At 35.2% G+C, this 24089-nt stretch overlaps 3 protein-coding genes across 5 annotated transcripts in view; 1 reads left to right on the top strand and 2 right to left on the bottom strand.

Moving 5' to 3' along the window:
• The window catches only part of LOC125865819 (squamosa promoter-binding protein 1-like), an 82817-nt gene extending 74780 nt beyond the window's left edge, over positions 1–8037 (top strand). Inside the window, exons 4-5 of the mRNA XM_049546074.1 lie at positions 6041–6285; positions 7672–8037. Coding sequence (XP_049402031.1) covers positions 6041–6285; positions 7672–7789 — 363 coding nt within the window. The 3' untranslated portion in view covers positions 7790–8037. The remainder of the gene's footprint in view (positions 1–6040; positions 6286–7671) is intronic.
• Positions 6692–11826, bottom strand: LOC125865824 (mitochondrial arginine transporter BAC1-like). Its single transcript, XM_049546078.1, has 9 exons — positions 11640–11826; positions 10618–10707; positions 9852–9953; positions 9561–9665; positions 9384–9482; positions 9125–9313; positions 8893–8991; positions 8679–8818; positions 6692–7145 (listed from the first exon to the last, which is right to left on the bottom strand). Coding segments are annotated over exons 1-9 (918 nt in total). The 5' UTR covers positions 11733–11826; the 3' UTR covers positions 6692–7144.
• A 3729-nt stretch (positions 11827–15555) lies between these two features.
• Positions 15556–22141, bottom strand: LOC125865783 (uncharacterized). Of its 3 annotated transcripts, none has more exons than XM_049546030.1 (6): positions 20750–21018; positions 17871–18041; positions 17621–17777; positions 17382–17482; positions 15964–17138; positions 15556–15875 (listed from the first exon to the last, which is right to left on the bottom strand). In XM_049546030.1, the coding sequence occupies exons 1-6, from the start codon at positions 20772–20774 to the stop codon at positions 15846–15848; spliced, it is 1659 nt and encodes a 552-aa protein (XP_049401987.1). In that variant the 5' UTR covers positions 20775–21018; the 3' UTR covers positions 15556–15845. The 3 variants fall into 3 exon arrangements, with proteins under 3 accessions (XP_049401987.1, XP_049401986.1, XP_049401988.1); XM_049546029.1 differs by lacking the exon at positions 20750–21018 and adding an exon at positions 21834–22141 and having other exon boundaries at positions 15558–15875; XM_049546031.1 differs by lacking the exon at positions 20750–21018 and adding an exon at positions 20362–20476 and having other exon boundaries at positions 15558–15875.
• Between the last annotated feature and the right edge of the window lie 1948 nt (positions 22142–24089).

Raw genomic sequence — 24089 nt, forward strand, 5'->3', positions numbered from 1 at the left:
ACCTATTTTAGTATTCTAGTAATACTCTTTCAAGCACGCTGAATTTGAAATTCTTATATCATCTTGTAATCATTTTTCTCTTGGAATTGAACTTAATATGATTCAATGGTTAATAATAGTATTCTTGCAGGAGCTTCTGCGAAACGAGTTTGCTACAACGGGAAGAATGCAATTGTTAAATCAGCCATAACAGACAAGAATAGTGAGTTTCAGATCGTGCCCAAATCATTAATAGGAGCAGATATCGGCAAGTGCAAAGTGTACTTAGTGAAATCACTTAATCCCACTTGTAATGTCCCAACAAACTTCAATGGCGGAAAAACAACCTCTAAAGTGAATGTTGAGATGGAGAAGTCGAAACAAATTAGATTGTTGATTTTTTTTTCCAATTTTTTCTTGTTCATCTTTTTCTGATATATATGGGTTCAAATTTGTAATGTATTTAGTTGTTTTGTTTCTTAAATTAATGTATACTGCTTTCGTTTCAACATTATGATACATTACAATTTCATTATGTACAATGTATCGTGTTCAAATTACTAAATCATCTTACGACTATAGTTTGTGATACATTAACTAGATTTTTATTCTTAATTAATGTATAATGCCTTTGTTTCAATATTACATTACAATTTAACATGCACAGTGTATCATGTTCAAATATTAGTTTTGATACATAACCTTAATTAGTTTTGATACTTGATACAAAACTTCTACCAAATGTATCGTTTATCATGTATCTAGGTGTGACTATGTATCTTCTACCTTATTCAAATTTAGAAGGATGTGTATCCGTACACACTACCAAATTATATNTTAATAATAGTATTCTTGCAGGAGCTTCTGCAAGACTAGTTTGCTACAACGGGAAGAATGCAATTGTTCAATCAGCCATAACAGACAAGAATAGTGAGTTTCGGATCGTGCCCAAATCATTAATAGGAGCATATATCGGCAAGTGCAAGGTGTACTTAGTGAAATCACTAAATCCCACTTGTAATATCCCAATAAACTTCAACAGCGGAAAAACAGCTTCTAAAGTAAATGCTGAGATGGAGAAGTCGAAACAAATCAGATTGTTGATTTTTTTCCCATTTTTTTCTTGTTCATCTTTTTCTGATATATATGGGTTCAAATTTGTAATGTATTCAGTTGTTTTTGTTTCTTAAATTAATGTATACTGCTCTCGTTTCAACATTATGATACATTACAATTTCATTATGTACAATGTATCGTATTCAAATTACTAAATCATCTTACGACTATAGTTTGTGATACATTAACTAGATTTTTATTGTATTATGTTAATTTTTTTTCTTAATTAATGTATAATGCCTTTGTTTCAATATTACATTACAATTTATCATGCACAGTGTATCATGTTCAAATATTAGTTTTGATACATAACCTTAATTAGTTTTGATACTTGATACAAAACTTCTACCAAGTGTATCGTTTATCATGTATCTAGGTGTGACTATGTATCTTCTACCTTATTCAAATTTAGAAGGATGTGTATCCGTACACACTACCAAATTATATGCATGATACATAAATCTTACTATTTTCATAGCTAAATATGTGTGGTAAATTTTTTTGTACAAATTGATACATAACAACATGTCATGACTACATAATAGCGATCTTGGCACACAACAATACATCTGATACTTATGAACTTATATATATTGATACATTAAAGTGCCACACAAGTATGTATCAAATTCATAAATGGTGATACAAAAATGTTATTATCAAAAGTTTGTTTAGTTTGAGGCAAAATGTGAAGATTTTGCAGCTACATATCTGATACAATAAATATGAAGCAAATTAATACATAAATTAAATTTGTCTAATTGATAGTAAAAAGAAACGTAAGCGTAATCTATGTGATTTAATTAGATTTTCAGATTTATTTCCTGTTTTAGCGCAACAGATTAACACTTACTGTAGGACAACATTTATGTATCCAGATGGCTGATATTTTAGGGGATTTTTGTAAAATAGAAAAGAGTAGGGATAAAATGTAATTTAAGTCTTACACTATGGGATTTATGTAAGTTATACATAAATAAAAGTCCAAGGTTTTGGATCTCCTTCCTTTCCTTTGTCGATAAATTTAGCCCAATTTGACTAGTTCACTTTACCCATAAGCCCATTATTATGGTACATATGTAAGACTTTCTTTTAGGTCTTATTTTGAAGAATCACAAGAAATTGAGAGCAGCCATCTAGAGAGAAAAGTGAGAGAGTGCAGATTTTCGCACAAGCCCTAGCAACCAATTTCAAATCGCGATTCCCGTTTCTTCTCCGATTGAGCTGATTTTTGGACAGCTTGTTCCTTTCAACTTAATCTTTGATTGGAAACTGAGAGAGGGTGATTTGGAGTGTTGTAACTCTAGATTTTTGCTCGTGAACAGTAGTTGCGTATTGGTTGTTTATGCTCCTTCTATTTCTCTAGTTTTTGGTTCTATCTTGTAATTGTGTTGCTCATTGTTTGGCACTTTGTTGGTGACCATTTTGGAGAACACTTTTGTAACTCTTGTTGATTATAGTGGAGCTTTGGCCTTATGGTTTTTACTCTTCACCCTGAAGAGGTTTTCCACATTAAATTTGGTGTCTCATGTGTTGATTTGTTTTGCTTGCTTGGTTGATTTGTTTGTTGCCCAAATAGTTTTATTCTTGCATTATTTTGTCTTCTCTTGGTTCAAATAGAAGGGGAAATTTTGACTTGAGTTTTCTTCCGCTATTGCCCTGTCGTGCACATTTATTTTGTGCTTGCCTTTCCCAACATTAACAACCCACTCTACTTCATCCTACCAAGTACCAATTTTTCTCTGTATGCCCATCCGTATTAGCATCTTATGTCATAGGCTTTGTGTAACAATACATTCAAAGAATAAGTGGTCTTGTGTTTCATCAGCAGTTTAACAGAATACACATGTAGGAGGAACACCAATGCCAAACTTTTGTAATCTGTCAACTGTAGCATGCCTCTTTATTTTGTAATTAGTGTTCAAATCCAAAGGCAATACTTTAATTATCCTAATATACATTTGATTTCAGATATTTTAATGTTAAAGACAAATAATAAATGCCTAAAATCCTTTGTATTATTAGTTTACATCAATTGACTAATAAAATTTTGTAAGACTATTATAAAGATTTGTTACACTTTATTTTTTGGGTCCAGATAAGGTATTCTTCATTTGTTCGATTTTGGTTGTGGCCATTTTGCATCTTAGTACTATGAGTGGATATCACAATTATTATGTACCAAAATAGATGTTTGGAATCATTTTAATACTTAGATTCCTATGTGATATGATAGAGGCAGCAATATAGGACAAAAAATAAAGGGATAAATAAGACATCTTTAAGTAAACGTAAAAAAAATTAAAATACTTTCCATTCATAATTTTACATGTTTTAATTTGAAGAGAATAAAATTTGGTATGAACTCACATTAGTCAGAGATTCAAAGTGGATATCAACTATTAAGGTGAAAAATTCAAAAAAATATCATTATTACGAAGAATCAAAGAGAGTTTTAATTTTTATTTTGGAGTATAACTTTTTAAAAATATTTTGAGTTATTATATTATACCCTTCATTTCTTTTATTTATCACTCTTTTTTGTAGTCAATCCAAAAAAGAATAATATGTTTGTATGTTTAATAACAATTTGACTATATCATAGACTTGTTAATTAAGTAGTTGGCTCGGGTCATGATACAATGCAAAAATCGATAAAGGATTGTGATAAAGTAATAAATAATCCTTCATCTTTAATCAGAAATCTCGAATTCAAGTCCTTCTTGATACAAAGTCACCTTTGATGAAGAATGTTTTATTCCCAAATATAAAACTTAGAATGTTTTATCCTCAATAAGTCCTTTTGAGAAGTTATCACTTTACAACCATCTTTTTGTTTATTTTATTACTAAAAGAAATATTTGATTATAAAATACTTTTTTACTTCTAATAAAATAATTTTTACAATCACACATTATATTAGATCACAAGTTTCAAATTTTTTTATTTCTTAAATATTGTAACCAATCAAATACCTTCACAAGAATTAAAATGAAAAAAATATTATTTATAATGTCTTTTTTCAAATATATATATATATATATATTTAAAAAGAATATTAAAATCACAAAACATTAATAATTTAATTCTCATACTCGGAACCATGTCCCATAAATGGAAGAAATGGACATGGCTATAGCTTTTCCCATAGGTCAAAACACAGAATCGTCCTTGCTTGAAAGTACACCAAATTAACCACAATGTCTAATGTCTACCATAAATCCATAAGAATAATAATGTAAATTAATTAAGGCCAAAATACATACAGTATTAATTAACTTTTTCCTTATTCCAATCGTACAATCTAATAGAGACATTACTGTAGATATTCTGACTAAAACAACTAGACATTACATGCCCTCAGAGAATGTTGTGCCGTGTTAAATATTCTTTTTTTGTGTGTCTTAATTTAATTCTAAGAATTGATTGAATCGATAGGTTCAACATAGATTTGTTATGAAATATGTCGTCATTAGTTATCGAACATCACATAATAAGTATATCAAGATTAGTATCTCAATTAAAAAAATTATACCAATTTCAACTAAAACCAACAACCAAACACAAGATAAAATGCAATTCCAATATTTCTTATATTTTACTTTTGTAAAAACAGAATTTTTTTCTTGTTGCTTGAATGTTAACTATTAAATCAAAATAGAATATTACAACTATAATATACATTTTGGAGAGAAGTACTGAAAACAACCTTGTGTGAATTGTTAGTTTCATCCTTAAACTATTGACAGTCTTTAAAACACCCCTCTACTTGATTAACTGAACTTAAATATACCCACAATCTGCCACATGACATAACAAGTAGTTTCAACTCTCAAACTCTTGTAGGAGCATGAGACTCTTGATAAAAAGCCAAGAGAAGTGTTGATCATAAACTTAGCAAGAATTTAGGAGTGTACTTCACCCATGTGGTAGGATCAGAGGTGTATTTAAGTTTATTTAGTCAAGTAGAAGGATATTTTAAGGCGGTCAATAGTTCAGAAACAAAAGTAACAATTCACGCAAAGTTCAGAGGTGTTTTCAATACTTCTCTCTACATTTTGGTTTCAAATTCACGGGAAGAAAAGAGGGTCGACTAAATTAGGCCATGAGAATAAGAGGATCCTTTCGAACAAAATCTTTAGTACGAGTAGCCTAATCCCGATAACCAAACGACCCCTCGTGTTTTTTCGAATCCCATCGTCTCATTGCGTCCCTAGTTTTGCAACAAATTACCTCACTTGAGGTAAAGGTATTGAGGTAACAAGGACTAAAAACACTATAGATGTATAGAAAAAAAGAAATGGTATCAAAGTCATCAATATTGTGAATGGTCACGTTCTTCTTTTACATGCAATAATGCTTAGGTCACGTTAAAGTTGAAGTCCTTTTGTATGTTGCAAGTTGAGGCCAGTAAGAGTAGCTTCATCTGTCAACATAAACATGTACGAGAAACCTATCAAATTGTAGTATCTTTAGCTCATCTTTAATCCAAATCCTGTTCTCCACTTTTCCACTTACTATATAGAACCAGAAAAGTATGGAGCTTTGTGGTCCTCACATATTCGTTTTTGTTTAATAATTGTAGTGTTGTACACATCTCGACTAGTTCCACAAGGTATTTGTTACTTCCCACCAGTTCCGAGTAACTCAATCTATCCATCAAAGCTTAGATAAATGAATGTGTTTTAGCCTCTACCAAAACTTAAACTTGAGACCTCATAGTTTTCATCTCACTTCATTGAACCACTAAGTCATACCCTTGGGTGTGTGGAGTGGTCCACACATATTCTCTCCCTTCTCTTTCACCTTTATTGCTAAATTTCACATTATTAATCTACTCATATTCTTGTGCTCCTCACTCTAGTTTTCCTCAACTTGTTTCTTTCCCCCCCTCAAAGAGATGGAAAACAGCAAATGGGAAGGGAAGAGAAACATGGAAGAGGAGGATGACGAGGAAGATGAAAATGTTGTAGAGGATACCAAAAGGAAGAGGGTCTTGATTCGCTCCGGAAGGAAGGTATCCATGGGAGAGGGGTCAAGGCAGCCTTCCTGTCAAGTTGAGGACTGCACTGCAGATATGGTGAATGCTAAGACATACCATCGCCGCCACAAGGTCTGTGAATTTCATGCAAAGGCTCCAGCAGTACTTATTGATGGACTCCGACAGCGTTTCTGTCAGCAATGCAGCAGGTTCAGAAACTCTGATCTTTCAATATGCAATTTGAGTTTAACTTCTAAATACACTCATCAGATCACCTTAAAGATAACTAACAAGTAACCGCCCATTCTAGTTACTTGGAAAAAACGTAGTTAAATTACTCTCTGTAGGGGTAAAATGCATCTATATGCACAGTCTAGAGTGCACGCAGACAGCCATTAGGATGCAAACAAACAAGCATTTCACTTTACCAATGACCACAAAAGAACAATTTTTTTAGCTAGAGGTCTATTATATCTACATCAAATATCATTACCTGCAACAAGAACAAAAAACAGTGGCACAACGTTGCAAGGCTGATAATTCTTCTCTCACATTAAGCACACGAAGTTGTTTCCGGGTGAAAAGCAAATTCATCAATATTTTTCTATTATGCTGCTTAAAATTATGTAATACCTTCATGAAAAGCTCAGAGTCTGGTTGGTGAGGATAAATAGCTTCCAGATTCACATAACATGGAACCTATGTTGCCACACCCGTGTCGGATCCTTCAAAAATGCACTACTTTTGGAGGATTCAACACACACCTGTTGATATTTTTGAAGAGTCCGAGCAACATCATGGAACCAAAGCCAAATCAGAACAACTATTTTAACTGTTATTTCTTTTGTATGAATTTCGTTGTGCTCAGTGCTGCTTTAAATTTAAGGTGAAAGCAATTTAAATGAAAAATACATGGAGAACAATCTGTTAGTGGAGTCTCAAATGGGGATTCTTTGTCGTCCCCTGCTTTTTCCGGCAGGCAGGAAGCCTTGACTGCTGATTCTCCCCGAGTCCCTGGTGAGATTGATCACATCTGATACTGGTGTATTCTCAGAATCACCATCATTTCCTATAAAGATGGACAAACTATTACTACTACGGAGAGAAAAATATTTTCTCTACTTTCAAACGGGACTGTTACCCAATTCTCTATTCCCAAACGAAGATTATATTGGGGTAACCTAAAGAAGATACCCTCTTGTCCTATAAAAATATGTATCCTCTCAATTATGAAACTCAGTATACACCACAATGATTTTACTGATTTTCTAAGCAGCTACTTTCATGTTGCAAAGTCTCGGCATAGGTAAAATATAAGTACTGAAAACACACAATGGTCTGAGTATCTGACAATTGAAACATAAAAGAGAGTTAAAACAGACATTAACAAAAAGAAATTAGCAAGGACAGAGAGCTTTTCTCCCTGCACCATTTTCCTTGGTGACTAGAAAAGAACCAATCAGAATTTACTTGAGGTGATTTTTCTTGCTCTATTTTGTTCCAAGAATGTGACATCTTGGTTCTCTTGCATCCTCTCGGAACTACTTATGCGAAATTTCATTATTTTTTTTACATTATAAATTTATGGTAAGCAGATTTCATCAGTTGGCGGAGTTTGATGATGCAAAAAAGAGTTGCAGGAGACGGTTGGCAGGCCACAACGAACGCCGCCGTAAAAGTGCACATGATTCTCCAGGAGAAGGGTCAAGTTGAACGGGCACCTACTAGTGGACTGATGGGAATAGAAGCTCCCTCTGAAACATAGAGTTTTATCACGCTCTCTCTCTTCTGTCATTTGCCATATTTCCTTTTTAACAGAAAATGTTATCTTCAGGTATGCATAAAGTAGTAATTTTTCATTTCATTTGAAATGAAAATAGTATGAAAGAATGTGTCATTAACTTTTGTCTGTTGGTAATTCGATAGTTTGTAGACTGAAAATAAAGCTATCCTGTGTTTCACACGGATGCTGCTTGAAAACTACCCTATTGGACATGTTAGCTCACACTACAAAGTTTCTTTTATTTTTTTAATTACCATTACTTTCCTGACAGAGCTCAAGTCTAGTTTAAAAAATGCTTTCCACCTCATGCAACCCACAACACTCAATGAGCATCATAAACATAAACAGTGTGAGAGAAACAGGTAGAATTGACCTTCTTAAATGTAGGCATCAGTTAGTGTTCGACTGAACAGAAGCATATCGAAGTATGCAAAAACTGTCTTTCATACAATAATTATCAATATTGCAGCTAAATAGCTAATAATGATGCACAATAAAGCCTAAGAAGAACACTCATTTGAAGAGTTAAAAAGAAAATAAAAAATAAAAAAATGCGAGAACCACAAAACTGAAACTAAAGACACTCGGAGAACACTCATTTGAAGAGTTAAGAAGGAAAAAAACAAAATGAGAGAACCACAAAGCTGAAATTAAAGATACTCAGATTATCTCATTAAGAAAGTAAAACGTGATTGTGCCAAATTAGTAGCACGACAGAGGGCATATCAAAAGAAACATGCAGACCTTGCTACGGAGCCTCTAAAGCTTTAAGCCAGCAGGCAACCAGAATAAATATTGGCAGCAATCAAGATTTCTTACTAGTTCAAATCACGCTTGATTCCCAACAGTTTGGCAGACAGCTCCCATGTAACAATTGCAGCTGCATTAGCAGGAAACGCTCTCACAATTGTAGGACCTAGACCCGTATAGCATCCTCTAAGACCAGATCTCGCATATATCTATCATAATAAACTGAATCAGGCATTTCATCTAGTATTTCAAGTTCCAAAATACAAGAGATTATGGTAACTACCGATTTTAAAACACGAAACGGATTTCTCGTATGGTTTTTCTCTGGGGTAGTTTGAATTATAGTTTTTGCTACATCCAACGGCAGAACTGCTGACCAGCACTGAAAAGAGAAGATGCACAGAATTAATTGGTGTCTAAAACATCCACATGGAAAGTTTACAGACAGCATTGAACCAAGCAAGGAAAAGAAAGAGAAGTCATTAAGAATATGAATTCCAACCAAGAATACTCACTGCTATACCGCCAAGACCGCCACTCATTATTCCAACTCCAATATCAATCAATTGGCTAGACTCAGAGGAAGCCCCTTTACGTTGTAGATGCAAGTGATAACGCACATATTCATATGTACTAAAGAAGACAGCGTTTCCGAAAGATTCTCTTAATAAGGTTGTGAAGCCTCCTCGAAATATGCCTGTGATCTGGAGAGGATCTTTGTCAGCTTAAATGCACACCAGAAGGAAAATTTGCGTCGATCAAAAAATTTCTCACCCCTTCACATTTTACAGTTTTAAGGGCACACTCAAGAGGACCACCATATCTACTGGAGCTTGGTACCACAGAATCAGCACCCTGAACTTGCATCCTACACTGGCATCATAGATATAATAAGGATGATACTTCCAAGCAACTCTAAAGCAGGATGTTATGAACCCTCACATCACTTACCTTCACCAGTTCTGATGGACATAGAATGAAGCTGATAATAGCTCCTCCAAAGGCAGCTGAAGGAATTATCGCTTGAGGCTGGGGCTTACCTCCATCAGGTCCACCCTTTAAAGCAAACACAAAATGTTTGTAATCGATAACAAGTTACTGAGATGTTGTCACAAAAGCGCCGAAGTTCCTAGATACTGTTAACGGTTGTGAAAGTAGTTGCCTTTCAACATAAACTAGTCACAAACAATCTTTGAATTGAATCACAGCGCAAACTCATTGCTCGATGAGCATTGAACTAACCTGCAGCAATAGTTTTGTTTGGGAGTAAATGCCAAATACAAGTGAGCTCTCAAAGGCCATGCCAATGAACGAAGATGTAGCTCCTCGATAGAGCCCCTTAACCTGCCACAGAAAATTGCAGTTCAGGTCATTCAGAACCTTGAAAAGCAGTCCCACACAAGGAGGAAAAAGTTTCCAAAAAATAAGAAAAGAAAGATAATTGAAATATAGACAACAAAAGTTGACCTTTTGTGATGTGCTCAATGAAAAAGGTATAAGATGAGGCCAACAAGCAAAGGTATAAACCTCAATTTCTTTGAAGAAATAGAAGCAGTGTTTTTTGTATAAGAAACAGGACTTGGCGGGTAAATCAATTTTACTTGACAATCAGTCAAGACGGCACAATTTGGCACTTATGTAGAAATCCTCAAGGGAGCTCTGTTTCCTTAGATCTATTTACTGCATACTTCTTCAGTAACCAGAAACTTAGATAAACTTTCAAGGGAATAGGCAAATACAATCATAATTCATAAGCTCAGGAAAATGTTCATGAATATAAATATGTGCAAGTAAAGATATATGACATTTAGTATAGAGAAGACGAGGCTTATCGGGGATGGATTTGAAATAATGGAATCACTCAACTTTATGTTTGATTGAAATTTCAATATCCACAAAGCAGTTGAGTCAAGTAAAGAGATTACACGTTCCACCAACTAAATAGCATTTCAACAAACAGAACGGGAAAATCTCAAAATTGGATCTTGGAAGAAGTTGAGAGACATACTCCTTCAGTTTTTAATATTCTAGCAGCACAATGCAATCCATTCTTGTACTTTATTCCACAAGCTTCCGTATTGTGTTTCTGGAGCTTCACCTGATAAATGCATTTCACTTAACTCAATCAGTAAACCCACATGAAGTCACAAGAACCTCCAACACCCGAACAAGTATACTATATATGTCATATTATTAAGATCTTCTCAAAACATAAAATTCTTCCATCTAGCATAGATGACCTTATAATACCGGTTCATTTCAACCTGGTACTATTCATGAACAGTATAAATTTATGCGTAAAACTTCACTAAGATTGCAACAATTAGTAGGTTTGAACCCATAACTTTTAAAATATAATAGGCTCAACGTTAAGAAGTTGAATCCATAGAGTTTAAATTTTGGATCTGCCTGTCTTTGGTAAGACTTTCAACTAACAAATTAAAGCATGTAAAGAGAGAAACTATAAAAATCAACTTTCTTTTTTTGTTAACCGTGGTGTCAAGACCAACTTGTGTGCACCTCGACTAATCCCACAAGATATTTGTCACCTCCCACGAACAATGATCTGAAACTGAGACCTCATGGTTCTCAACCAATTTCATTGACCACTAAGGCACACCCTTAGGGGTCGTTGCTACAAATCTATACCTTCAACCAAACATAGTATAAATCTGATCCCAAACTTAATCCTGTAATATCCAACTTGGGATTTATTTTATCCCACCTACTAAACTAGTCTAAGAATTATAATCCTAGAACTACAATAACGGGATAATTTAGTTTGTGTACCAAATGAATGAACCCTTAGGTGCTTAACAATCAACCATTTTTTGATTAATAGGCTAAAAGAACTTCTCAATGAATCTAGAGTCAAAACTGTGCTGCACCTAGCCATCTATACTAAGAAAACAGCAAAACCCAGATGCAAAATTTGTTCAACTCTACCAAATATGATAAAATTCGAATTGCATAAATTCACAGGATAATGCAAATGGGTATTTCTATATAAGCTTGGAGTAGTAACCGAACCTTGACGGTATCAAAAGGGTGACCGGTAATCACAATAGCAATACCGGCCATCAGACCAGCTACATACTCCTTGTACCCCGAATTTCCATCCATCTTCTCTATTGCTCCAACTCCAGTTGAGCTGGGTTTTTGAAAGGGTTTTAGCTCAGTAAATCGAATAATTTGTTGGCTCTCAAACTAACACCGTGTTTTTAAAAAAAAATTGAAGTTATGTTTGGATTAATAAAGTAAAGTTGATTTTGTAAAGATAGTTGGCCTAACTCAAAAGCTAGCTAGGAGATCAATTTTCAAAGGCGTATTCGGGAGGGGTCATCGTGTTCACGTAAACTCATGCTCTCCTCCTGAAATCATATATAGCAATATTATATTTTTTAAAAAAATTATTTTAATCTCATAGTTGAAGTATCATACCGTGCGATTATGATTGGGTGCACCTCTCTAAGTGAGGTTAGAAATTTGAATCTTTTATTTTCATTTCTAAAATTGGATAACGTCTCTCTAAGTGGTTTGGATAGGTAAAAATAATTTTAGACATATAATTTTAAAATTCAAATTATTTTTAGTGATAAGAACCTAAATGTTAAACCGATCAAATTTATATCTTAGATTCACCTTTTCGTAATAGTACACCCATCATCTCAAAATCTTAAATACGCCTCTGCCAATTTCCCATCCCTTTACCGATGTGGGACTTCTTAAGGTAAAGATATGACACTTGGACCTAACTCAACCTCAAAAACTAGCTCATGAGGATTGAGGGGAGGTTTGCTCAAGTCCATATAAATAGCCAAATTTCCCATTCCTCTATCGATGTGGGACTTCTTAACTTATTTTTGACTTTTTGTGAGTAATTTAAAGTGAAAATGCCTTTTTAAAATTTTTGAAAATTCTTAAATTCAACTTCGAGATGAATTTAGTTCAACGCATGAAATAAGTGAAAAATTATATGGTCAAACGTGTCTGACAGTTTCATAAATATGTTTTTAACTTGACATCCAATTTTAATGTGCATAAACCCACAGTTAAATTTATAAAATTAAATAAATAGACGCTCGCCGTCTACGTGGGTGATGAATGACAACCAAAAGGAAGTCAAAGGTGTTTATAACTTTATATCTGAGAAAGTTGCAACATTCTTAATCCAAATTGTTTGCGTGGCTGTTGATCAAGAAGTTAAAACCCATCCCTTTTGTCATAGTAATTATACGTCCAAACAATATTTACTACTATGAAGAAATTAATTATTTTTTAAAATATTCATCAAAAGTTGAAGTGAAACTTTGATAAAAAGATTTTATCCATAAAGTGAAATTTCCCTTTAGATAATCAAAAGTTAAAGTGAACTTGAGAAAAATATCTTTTAGGCTTTTAAGGGTAGAGAATAGATTCTCATACAAGATTAGCTCCTTTTTCATTCTACTTTTCATAGGGGATTAGTTTGTTCCTTTGTTCCTACAATTAACAAATGCTATATTTTTTTTGGGTAGAGATTAGCAGACTTTATAACACATACAAAATAGGAAATAAAGTCGAACAAATTGGATTGGTTTGCAGCTCAATAAGCACTGACAACTTCACTTACATAGAGTAATAACACTTCTACTACGCACACTGGCAATGACGGAACCATGATTTTCACTTAAAGGAAATTCAACTTATAAAAGAGTAAACATATGCAGACAAGAAGGGTTTGCTTAGATGGTGAACAATCTCCCTCCCTCGAACCCAAAGATTGTGGATTCAAGTCAGTAAGGAAGCAAAAAATGGAAACTCTCACAAGAGGGGAAAAAAGAAAAGAAAAAAAAAGGCGGTGCGGGTGGGGTGAGTCTCTCAATATTATACATACATAAAATATAATTTTAACCTATTTTCGCCAAAGGAGGTTTGGATGAACCCTCTTTTGGAACCCTAGCTCGTCCACGATACAGTGTTCAAAAAAGTCCAGTGGAATCTCGGTCATTTAGATCTTAAGATCACATCAAAAGGCCAAAAGTTGAGTCTTAACATTCTGATCTAACGTCTCAGGTTTCTCCTTCCAACTGGCCGCCTGCTAGATCATTCTGCTTCTCCGGCTTGTAAAGGCTTCATCGACTGTTCTAAAAATGAACCAATGTAGACAAAAAAGTGAGATAAAAGCTCACATTTGCCATATGCAGAAATAAAGGATCGGATTAGGTATCACCAGTATCATTCCTACAGATATAGCATCATGGATTTGAATTATATATCTGTGGAAGTTGTAGCTCTATGGATTTGATATCCATCCAAAGCAGGACGGACTCTTTGAGAGTTGTCTTAGTCTTCCAAAGTATATGCACATGGCCACTGAATTCTATGAAATTGACTTTTTTTCATATGATAAGGACAGTATCCCCTACTCATTACCTTCTTAAGTAGCTGAGTTATTCTGTCTATCTCCGGCAACCCCTTCAAATAATGACGCCCTTCCATTGCTCCAGCGAGCATATTGCGGCATTAGGATCTACTGCTTCCAAGGAAATATGTCCAATCCAAGCATCTAGATGAAGATTTCATTTTTCTGCAATTCCACATATTAAAACTTACAGAAGCAGAGAATGAGTAACAAAACAAGCAATGGCTCAAGAGAACTCTTTCTATTTCAAGCCAAAAGATCTAATTAGCATGTAGACTGTAGTGCTTGGTAAATCTTGGACCCACCAAATAAAACTTAATTTATCTACACCGCGATCCTCACTAATAAACATCCCATTCATTGCACTTCCTGTTCGTTCAACACATTATTAGACTCAGAATAATTCTTATGCAGCTTTAAATAACAACTCAATGCTTAATGAAATAGCTATAGGGCCAAAAAGACTGTCCAATTTGGTTTAGTCACCAGTGAATGCATCGGATATGTCCATAATATTGAACTGTTTTTGTCAGTGTAACCTCCCATAGGGTTAGCACAACAATACTGTAGAGAATTAGTGTAGCTATGATACCCAAAGTCCACATAATCGTTTGGTATCTTTTTAATGACAACGGAGGCATATGGGTCAACTTGTATGCACCATGATTATGCCGCCGACTAATTGACCATCACTCTATTATCTAATAATTGTCTGAACAAGCAGCTGCAGAAGCCTGAACCTCTGTGCCCCTAGTGAGGAACTGCAACTGTTATAAATGCAAGAATCCCCCATGCAACTACGTAAACATTAACAGCATGCCGCAAATAAAGGATGATCCTCCCACAGCGACGAGGTAGATGTCCCTTAGCTGGGCTGATCTATAGTTATCTCTAAACCTCCATGCTCTGGTGCAAAGACACGATCAAAAGCATGCTTGCCTGCTATCCAATTCTGTCACGAACTGCAGTTACTAGTTCATTTCATATATAACTAGCACTAGCCAATATCTAACCGCTAACACTAAGTTGATTGGAGCAACATCTTAAAAGAACAAATTCCTTTCAAAGCCGGGATGAAAGACGATAAGTACTTCCTGTAATCCTGTTGAAAAAGAACTGAACACTTCGCTAAGTTACTAAACTTAATATTCGTTTTTCTTCAAAAGCACAATCTTCTCCCACTCATATTCCTTTATCTTCTAAAGTATTTTAGTTCCCTAACTTTGAAAAGTGAAAACGGCATGGAACAGGCTCTAGTCATGCAGCCTGTTGCGAGCTAATGAGACCTCAATCCCAAAGCCTTTAAAGTATTCTTTTGATAGGTGCCTCTATTTTTATGGGGAATTCACTGCTTATAGATCTCGCTAGTGTCCCCCTCCTTCTCCTGCAACCTTCGACTCATGGAAGTATACAATGACAATGTCAGGGCATGAGTGCTAGATCGTGAGACTACCTACTGAACATCAGATTAAAGCTTCATGGATAATTAGTGGCCTCCTCCATGACCTTTTGGATCTAAAAGCTTCCTCAATGAATGCCAGAGAATGAGCACTAATCTAGTAGTTGACTCTAGCGAAGATGATGACATTAGCAAATTATTTTTCCTTACCAAGATTGAATCAAACTATTACTAAGTAAACATAGATGCTTCCAAAATTCTTTCGACCCATGAAGGCAGCAAAAAAAGGTCTTATCTAAGAAGAAGAAATCCATATACAAAATTAACATTTTGCTTCTAGCCCTTTAGTAGAAACATAAGTAGTCCACAATGACATGTTTAATTAATTCCTGACTAGTGGCAGCATGTAAAGCAATACTTTTGATGATTCATCTCAAGATTTACCATATTTCTCCAGATACCCCTGCAATCACAAATTAACAATTGTTAAGTTCAGGGAAGAAAGAGCCTCAACCACAGTCAGCAAGTACTGTTTCAGAGTGTTGACTCACCTCAATCAGCTTAGCTACTTTTGTCTCAGATACAGAGAGATATTGATTGATGGATTCAGTCGTATCAGGAACTTGATCGGGTGTCAAAGAGTTAATGATCTTTTCTACTGCTTTCTTAACAATCATCTTGTATGCATCCCTCATCAAAAGACCTTCATGCCAAGTTGGCTTAAGCAATTCTTTAACTAATTCCACAAGAGCAGCACGGAAATGCTTCATAACTCCTGACTCATAGTTCACAGATCCATCTCTCCTAAAGTCGGTATCAATTTCGCAGCTGGGTCCGAGCTTCTCTAATTTTGATTGTTTCCTCTTTTGGCCTCTGGGATTAACTGATCTTGAGTGCTTTTCTTCTTTTGAAGAGGTATTCATGTTCTCTTGATGGGCTATAGCTCTATCAGCTGTTTTTCTTTCATTAGCAGACAAATCTTTCTCGGCGGTGCTGGTTTGCTCAATGCTGTCACGAATCGGATCATAAAGACTTTCTGGAGGGGGAATAATTTGACTAAGAAAGGTTGATGGACGAAAAGGCGCAGAAGTCTCCCAGTCATTAAAATTCACCTTGGTCTTATAACCACACGAGTGTTCTGTGTCCCCTGATAAATCAGTCCAAGAAAAAGATTCAGTTCCACAACCAGGAAGTGCTGAAGACTTGTTATGCAGAGACATTGACCTAGTTATACAGTCTCGGCTACGGTCTAAAAGCTTCTGATCACCAACAGGGTCTAGGTTTGAAGAGGAAGAAGTGAGATAAGAAGGCCACCTATCCACAGAGCGATTCAAGAATGGCAAATGATGATAATCGGGCATAAGGTGGGTCCTCTTATAACTTGTGCCATCCAAAGCTGAGGCATAAGAGGGACCTTCGGTGTTCAGATACTTGTAAGATGGCAGTACTGAGCTACTTGGATGCATTCCACTACAATAGCTATCTTTATTAAGAGAATTATCTTTGAGTAATGGTGGTGACGAGCTGCCATAACCAGCCAAGTATGATTTATATCCAAAAGTTTCTCTTCCAAAGTCTCTAAACGGCATGCTTGACCAATCCTCATCTTTATGCATATGCAAATCATTTTCACTGTTCAACCTTTGATATCCTCCACATTGAACTTCAGATGATGCAAAATCAGAGAAACAATACGATGCTGGTCTCTCGGTGGTATATTTTGAACCTATAACACAGAAGTTACTTTATCAGGAATACTAAAGTTAAGGTTAACCAATTCCAAAAAAATAGTTTGATATTACCTTCACCATTTATGACTTTGTTTTTCATCTTTGCAGTATCTAAAACACCATCCTTATTACGGCTAATTACATAATCCCTTACGTGAAGGAACCTACATGAGCTCCTCAACATTACCAGTTTCAAAAAAATAATAGGAACCTACATGAGCTCCTGTTGATAAACCAACCTCTAGAATAAAATTCACATCTATCTGCTGGTCTTTTGTTTCCACCTCTAGAATCAGCAGGAGGGGTCAAACTTCTGGCCCAAGTCTCCTCAGCATCCAACCTGGAAAAACCAGACCTTCAAGAGTTCTACTTGAAATATAACCAAAACAAACTTCCAACAAGGAGATGTTCAAAAGCAGCATGAGATCCTACTTCCTAGTATGATTAGAAAGTTGAAAGAGAACCAGTATAATGAAACCTTGATGATGTTTGTTGTAAATCCTGTAACACTTCATGATGACCTCCTTCAGTGAATTCAGCACTTACTTTTTGACCAAACGGCTGGTTTTCAAGGGTTGTTTCCCCACTATCACATTTAAGAGCTTGGAGATCAGAAAGTACAACGGTTCTTTTTCCTGCAAGAGCCCCATCAGGATCCCCGTGAATATCTACAAGTCTTATAACGGGAGATTAGAATGTTCCCCATTTAATTTAACAAGAATTCTCACCATCCAAACTTGAATAATTCTTTCCTCTTCTTTCATCAGAATTAGATATCCTGCAACTGTCATTACCCTCTTCAGTCATAGGGGTATCAGGATTTGCTACAGGTTTTGGAGTACAAGATCCTGATCTTAAATGATCTTTAAGACCCAAAGGCTCCAGAATGTGGGTTCCATCTACAAGGAAGAAAGATCAGAGTAAGTCACAGACCAATACATCATCTTTGTGGTGGATTCCCTGACGATTGTTTATCCAACAACTCTCTGTCTCTGTCTAAGCATGAAACGATTATCTATTCCTAACAGATCTACTAAGGTACATGAAACCTTATTGCTAAATAATTAGGCCAGCACATATGGTGGAATACACCTCAAGGAGATTCTATACTTCATAATTCCAAATTTTCCATATTTAGGGGATGCCAATAGGGCAGTAGGAGTTGGTTTGAGGAAGAGAAGCCTTCCTCCGGTAAAGATATGGCACCTGGGAGTGGGCCTAACTCAACCCCAAAGCTAGCTTATGAGGGGAGTATTGTCAAGTTCATATAAGCAGATCACCAGTCCATTCTCCCAACCAATGTTGGACTCAACCCACTCTAACACCCCCTTCCCGCCCAGGCCAAATTGGAGCATGGACTGGGAGTCCAGACAGGGATGGATCTGGCTTTGATACCACATAAAGATATGATGCTTAGGCCTAACTCAACCCAAAAGCTAGCTCATGAGGGGAGGCACTAAGTTGCTTCGATTCATCACTTTCGGTGCCGCACCCATGTCGACACGACGTTGGTGTGGGTGTGGGATCCGTATCCGATCTGGTCAACCGGTTTTGGATACTTTGACCAAATTCAAGGGAGAAAGTTTGGACAAATTTAATGATTTTTGTTATCAAAACAAAACCTAAGGTGAAATTGAAGAAAACGAAATATCTTGTATATATAAATTTCTACTGCCACTCCCTTTCCTTTTGTCTCCTTCCAAGATTCTCCTTTTGATCATTATTTTTTCCTTGAGTTCTCCACATACCATCTCATAATTTAGGTTTTATAACTCTATTTTTAGCCGAGTACCCGCACTCGTATCCACACATGGATCTGTATCACCGAATCTTAAAATTTAGGTCATAGAGGATCCAACCTCTAGATCTGCACCCGAGTCCAAGCAACTTGGGAGGATTGACTAAGTCCATATAAACAGACTGTCGGTCCAATCCCCAATCAATGTGGGACTCTAACACCTTCCTTATTCCACCAAGTTATGTTAGATTTCTTCTCATTTTTTATCTAGAAGGATAATTTTCCAAAATCCTCAAATCAAAGCAGTCATGATTAAAGTCACTAGCCATGATGAATTCTCCGACAATAAGAAGGTTGGTTGTGCTTATAATAACTACTTTGGTCTTTGAGCCATCTTTCCCTTTTAAGAAATGGTTCTATTTTTTCAAAAGGAATTTTAAGGAATCATTCTATTAGCCATCCAAGAGTGCGGCTTAATGATCAATCAAGTGGGTTGAGAACCATAAGGTTTGGGGTTCAAATTGAGGGTGATTTATTTCCATCATTCCAAGCCTTGGTGAACAAAGTTACCAGGTACCTGTGCTGGTGGGAGATAGTAGTAACTGTGGAATTAGTCGAGGTGTGCACAAGTTGGTCGAACACCATGATTAAAAAAAGGAATAGTTCTATTAATGTGACTGAAAATTCCCGATGTACAAGTGATATGCAAAAAGTAGAGAACCTACGCACGTTGGTCTCTACAACTAGAACACAATCATCTATGCTTAACTAAGACATTATGGTGTAGATGATGTTCTCTAGAAACTTTAAAACAATCATTCATCTGTAGGAAATATACTCTACCTTTTTAAAATCTTCTTTCTTTCAAAATGGTCTACGTATACAACCAAGAGAGCTACAAACCCATCTTCTTCTCCTCACTCTCCATCTCAAATCCCAATTGACATCATATATCTAATAGTAGTGGCATCATTCACATGAGCTACGATCCACATTTTTTATTTGTAATGGTATTTATTTTTCACTAAATTACATGTTGACTTTTTTATTCATCACAAGAGTTCGCGCTTTAACTATTCTTCTTGCTTAAAGCCCTACAGACACTTCAATTTGTTTATGCTTCACTTTGACATCACTGATCCAAACAAGTGAAGCATGGCCGCATGCAGTACTTCACACTAGTGCTCTAAAGTCCGTTGATGCTCACCAGTTTCAACTAGCACAACCACCATCTCCAAAGTCATAACAGATCATATAGTAATCAACCTCAGAAAGTGAAGATGTGAGTATTTGACCACCAAGAATATTCTGTGGATGGTAACAGCCACTCTACATTCATGATGGACCGTCAAGAAGTAACAAATCACAATTATCAATATAAATATTGAATATTGAAAAAATTGATTTCAAAAGAAAATTCATAAGAGAAGAAAGATGAGGCAAAGAAGGAATTGATCGAGGTGAGTCGAGAAGTTCAATACCTTCTTGATCGAGAAAATGTCGCTGCTTGCACTTATGCCACGTCCATTTCTAGGGGTATACAAAGTCTTATATAGCAAGGTGAACAACGAATACGTTGACAAGAAAACCTACTCTGATAGACACATACATAAAGAAAGTAATCAGCAAGAGTAACTCACTACAAGCATGTTATTTTTAAGCTTCTTAGCTCCATTTATATAAGTTTCTTATGTTTCATTATTCTTCCATTGCTTTATCATATCTTTTTTAGGACATTACCAACTTGAGCATGGAAGTCAAACCCAAATAGGTGGGGATTCACTCATTTTTTTCTGTTTTTGAGTGGTTACTCCGCAAGGATGCAATATGCATACACAACAGATGCAAAAGCAGGACATCAACACCTACACATGCAGTTTGCAAGAACAATCATCCTGCGACATGCTACAACTTTCACTCGTTTCGAGTTCGGGTCCCATCTTCCCAATCATCCCATTTCACAGGCGGCAAGCGTTCCATCTCAATCACAAAAAGAGTAATAGGTTTTATTTGTAGGTTTCTCTACTTCAGGCTCTTCCGAGGGCCTTTTTTTTAGGTGAGGTTCTATAGTTTGATAGTTACGTTAATGTTCTCCTCTCCCCTTCACTGGTAGCTAGGAAAGATCACGTCCAGTCACCAACAAATTCCATTGATTCCATTCAACAAAAGGGAAGCTGTCCTTCTATTAATCAGAAACAAAAACATGATTACAATAGGTACTGAATGTACTAATTGTCCCATAACATTGCATAATCCATACCATTAACCAGGCTTCATAAAAAGCAGGGATTAATTAATACTCCTACAATTATCCAAAAGCAACAGGGGTCTAACTACTAAATCGGAATCAACAGTTTTTATCATTAAATTGTACACTATTAAGTATTAACACACTGACATATTTGACGAATGCAGCGAAACAATGAAAATGTAGACAATCAGTGGCGGACCCAGGATTTTCGTTCAGGGGGTTCGAAAAATAAAAGTATAAACGTGTAAATAAGCCTTTAGAAATGGGATCCTTGAATTCTTTTGGGTTTAAAAGCACACTTTTAGCACGTTTTTTAAAATTTAAAAAAAAAAACTTGAAAAACAGAACTGAAAATAAAAAAAAATAAAAAAAATTGGAACTAAAAAAAAATAAAAATAAAACGCTGTCACAGGGAATCGAACTGGGGACGTGATAGTTAATTTCCAGCGAACTTGCCACTGAGCCATCAATTTCTCTTTGTCATTGAGGGGGTTCAAAATATATATATCTACAAAAATACAGAAAATTTACCTTATATATACAGTGTAATTTTTTGCCGAGGGGGTTCGGGTGAACCCCTGGAACCAATGTGGGTCCGCCCCTGTAGACAATAGTCCAATACTCATAGCAAGATAGTGAATACGCAAAAGATATAGCAACAATAATGAGTAACAACATAAATTTATCTCGAAAGAAACGAACCTTTTTTATGGTTTCCATCATCGAGTGGAGCTGATCCTTCGCTATTTTCTTCTTCAACCTCAACTTTTTCGTACTGTTCGTCCTCGTTAACTGAGAATTTGTGTATCGGGACTGAGTTATTGGTTAGTGAATCAGCCGCCGTAACCATGATGGTATTGGTGTCGGAGGGCCGTTGAATCTGGTAGCGACGGGGCGGAGTTGGTGGCGGATGACGGCGGCCCTAATCATAAACTGTTTATTCTAATGGAAAGAAATAGGGATTTCATCAGACATATTTTTGTTTGGAATTTTGTATGAACCTAGAAAATATTAAGGGGTCGTTTGGTTGCTCAGTATTTTAATGCAACAATTAGTTAATTAACATGAAATTTACGTATTATTTCATGTAAAGTTTAATTTTTCAATATACTATTAGATCCTGTATATTATACCAATCCAAGGTTAACACTTAACACCATTCACTATGGTAGAGAAGTCAATCAAGTTACAAATTACAAATTACAGACTAGCTAGTTAGCGCAATCTATCATTTTTTAATGTACTAACAATAATCATTCAATAGGGTCAAACACATATACAGTAAAACCTCTATAAATTAATACTTGATAAATTAATAATCATTTGCAACAAATTTAAAGTGATAGAAATAAATTGCAATCACAAATAAAATATGAAGAAACATAGTTTTATTTATCAAGATTGCGGATACAATTTTGTTCCTCCCTTGATTCTACTCTCCTAAGATTTATCCATAAGTCGAGGGCCGTTAGTGGCGTATTTCTCGAACTAGGGGATTTAGAGTTGACCTCTATATGAATATTCCATGACTTTTGTGGAATATTCGAGATCTTGATCTTTAAAAATACCCAAGAGTTTATGAGATATTATGAGATGCCTTTTCGGGAATTTAGTACCTTTTATATAGGCATAAACTAGGGTTTAGGGTTTAGGGTTGAGTAGCCTCCAAGAATTCTAATTGAAACTGAACACATCTNTAAACTAGGGTTTAGGGTTGAGTAGCCTCCAAGAATTTTAATTGAAACTAAACACATCTTCTACAGTCCCAATTCGAACTGAACACGTCTAGTAGAGTCCGCTAAATTTCAATGTCTACAAATGCCCCTACTTCAAGGCTTGTCGAAGTGTAGACTCGATGAAACTCAAAAATTTCAATGTCTACAATAATCTCTATAAAATAATATTTTCCTTCTGTCCCGACTTGGGCCAATGAAAAAAATCATCAATTTCGATAAGATAATAAGATAATATATTTCCAAAAGACCACTATATAAATATATGGTCCCATTAATATCATAAATTAATAATTCTTTAAAAGTACAAATATATCTAAGACAATTTAGTGAAATATGATTTTTTTGTGTTATGTTTTTTCTTATAATTTAAATCTAGTTGAAGCTCATCTCTAACTTTTCTTATTGCATCCAAGAGCTCCAGTGTTGTCTTTTCGAACTGCACCATAAAATTGTGAAGAGTTCTAGATGCGATAAGTGTTTCCTTACGCGTAACTAGTTCCAAAGGTATAGTATCATTTTCAACTTCATCATCAACATTGCCTTTTCCGATGGTATCCACAATTTCTTCTAAGCTTTGGACCTCTGAACATGTATCACTTTCACCTGGGTATCCAACAAGTTATTGACATCCATTTTATTGTGATAACCGAGATCATTAATCAATGACCTCAAAGTCATGAATGACGTTTTCACAAGTAAGTTCATTCAAACTCTCTGAGATTGCATCCCCCGAACGAATTTTACAGTTTCGAAAACAATTTGCTATTGTCTCTTGCTGAACATTTATTGTCCAAATAGGGATTGTGAAATTGATAGCATCCAAAACATTAATCTTTGCTGGATCAGTTTGTCCCACTTCATAGTCTTCTAATATCCTATGATAAAAATTTGTTCAATAATACATCTTGAAAGCTCTTATTATCCACAAGGTTGAAATTATTAAGATACAATGATTTTGATGTATTCATTGTACTTTATGTATAATTTTTTTTTATGTGAAATCAATAAATATGATACATAAATTAGTAAGATACAATGATTTTGATATATTCAAAATTAACCTTCATTAAATCTCAAACCATTCTTTAAATTAATAAATATTAATTTATCGATTAAATAATATCTCTATAAAATAATAAAAATTTCATGGTCCCACCTATATTAATTTATAGAGATTTTACTGTATTATAAGATAATATTTTATCATAATTAATTGCTTTAA

The sequence above is a fragment of the Solanum stenotomum genome, chromosome 5, assembly GCF_019186545.1.
Source record: "Solanum stenotomum isolate F172 chromosome 5, ASM1918654v1, whole genome shotgun sequence".
Classification (NCBI taxonomy): Eukaryota; Viridiplantae; Streptophyta; class Magnoliopsida; order Solanales; family Solanaceae; genus Solanum; species Solanum stenotomum.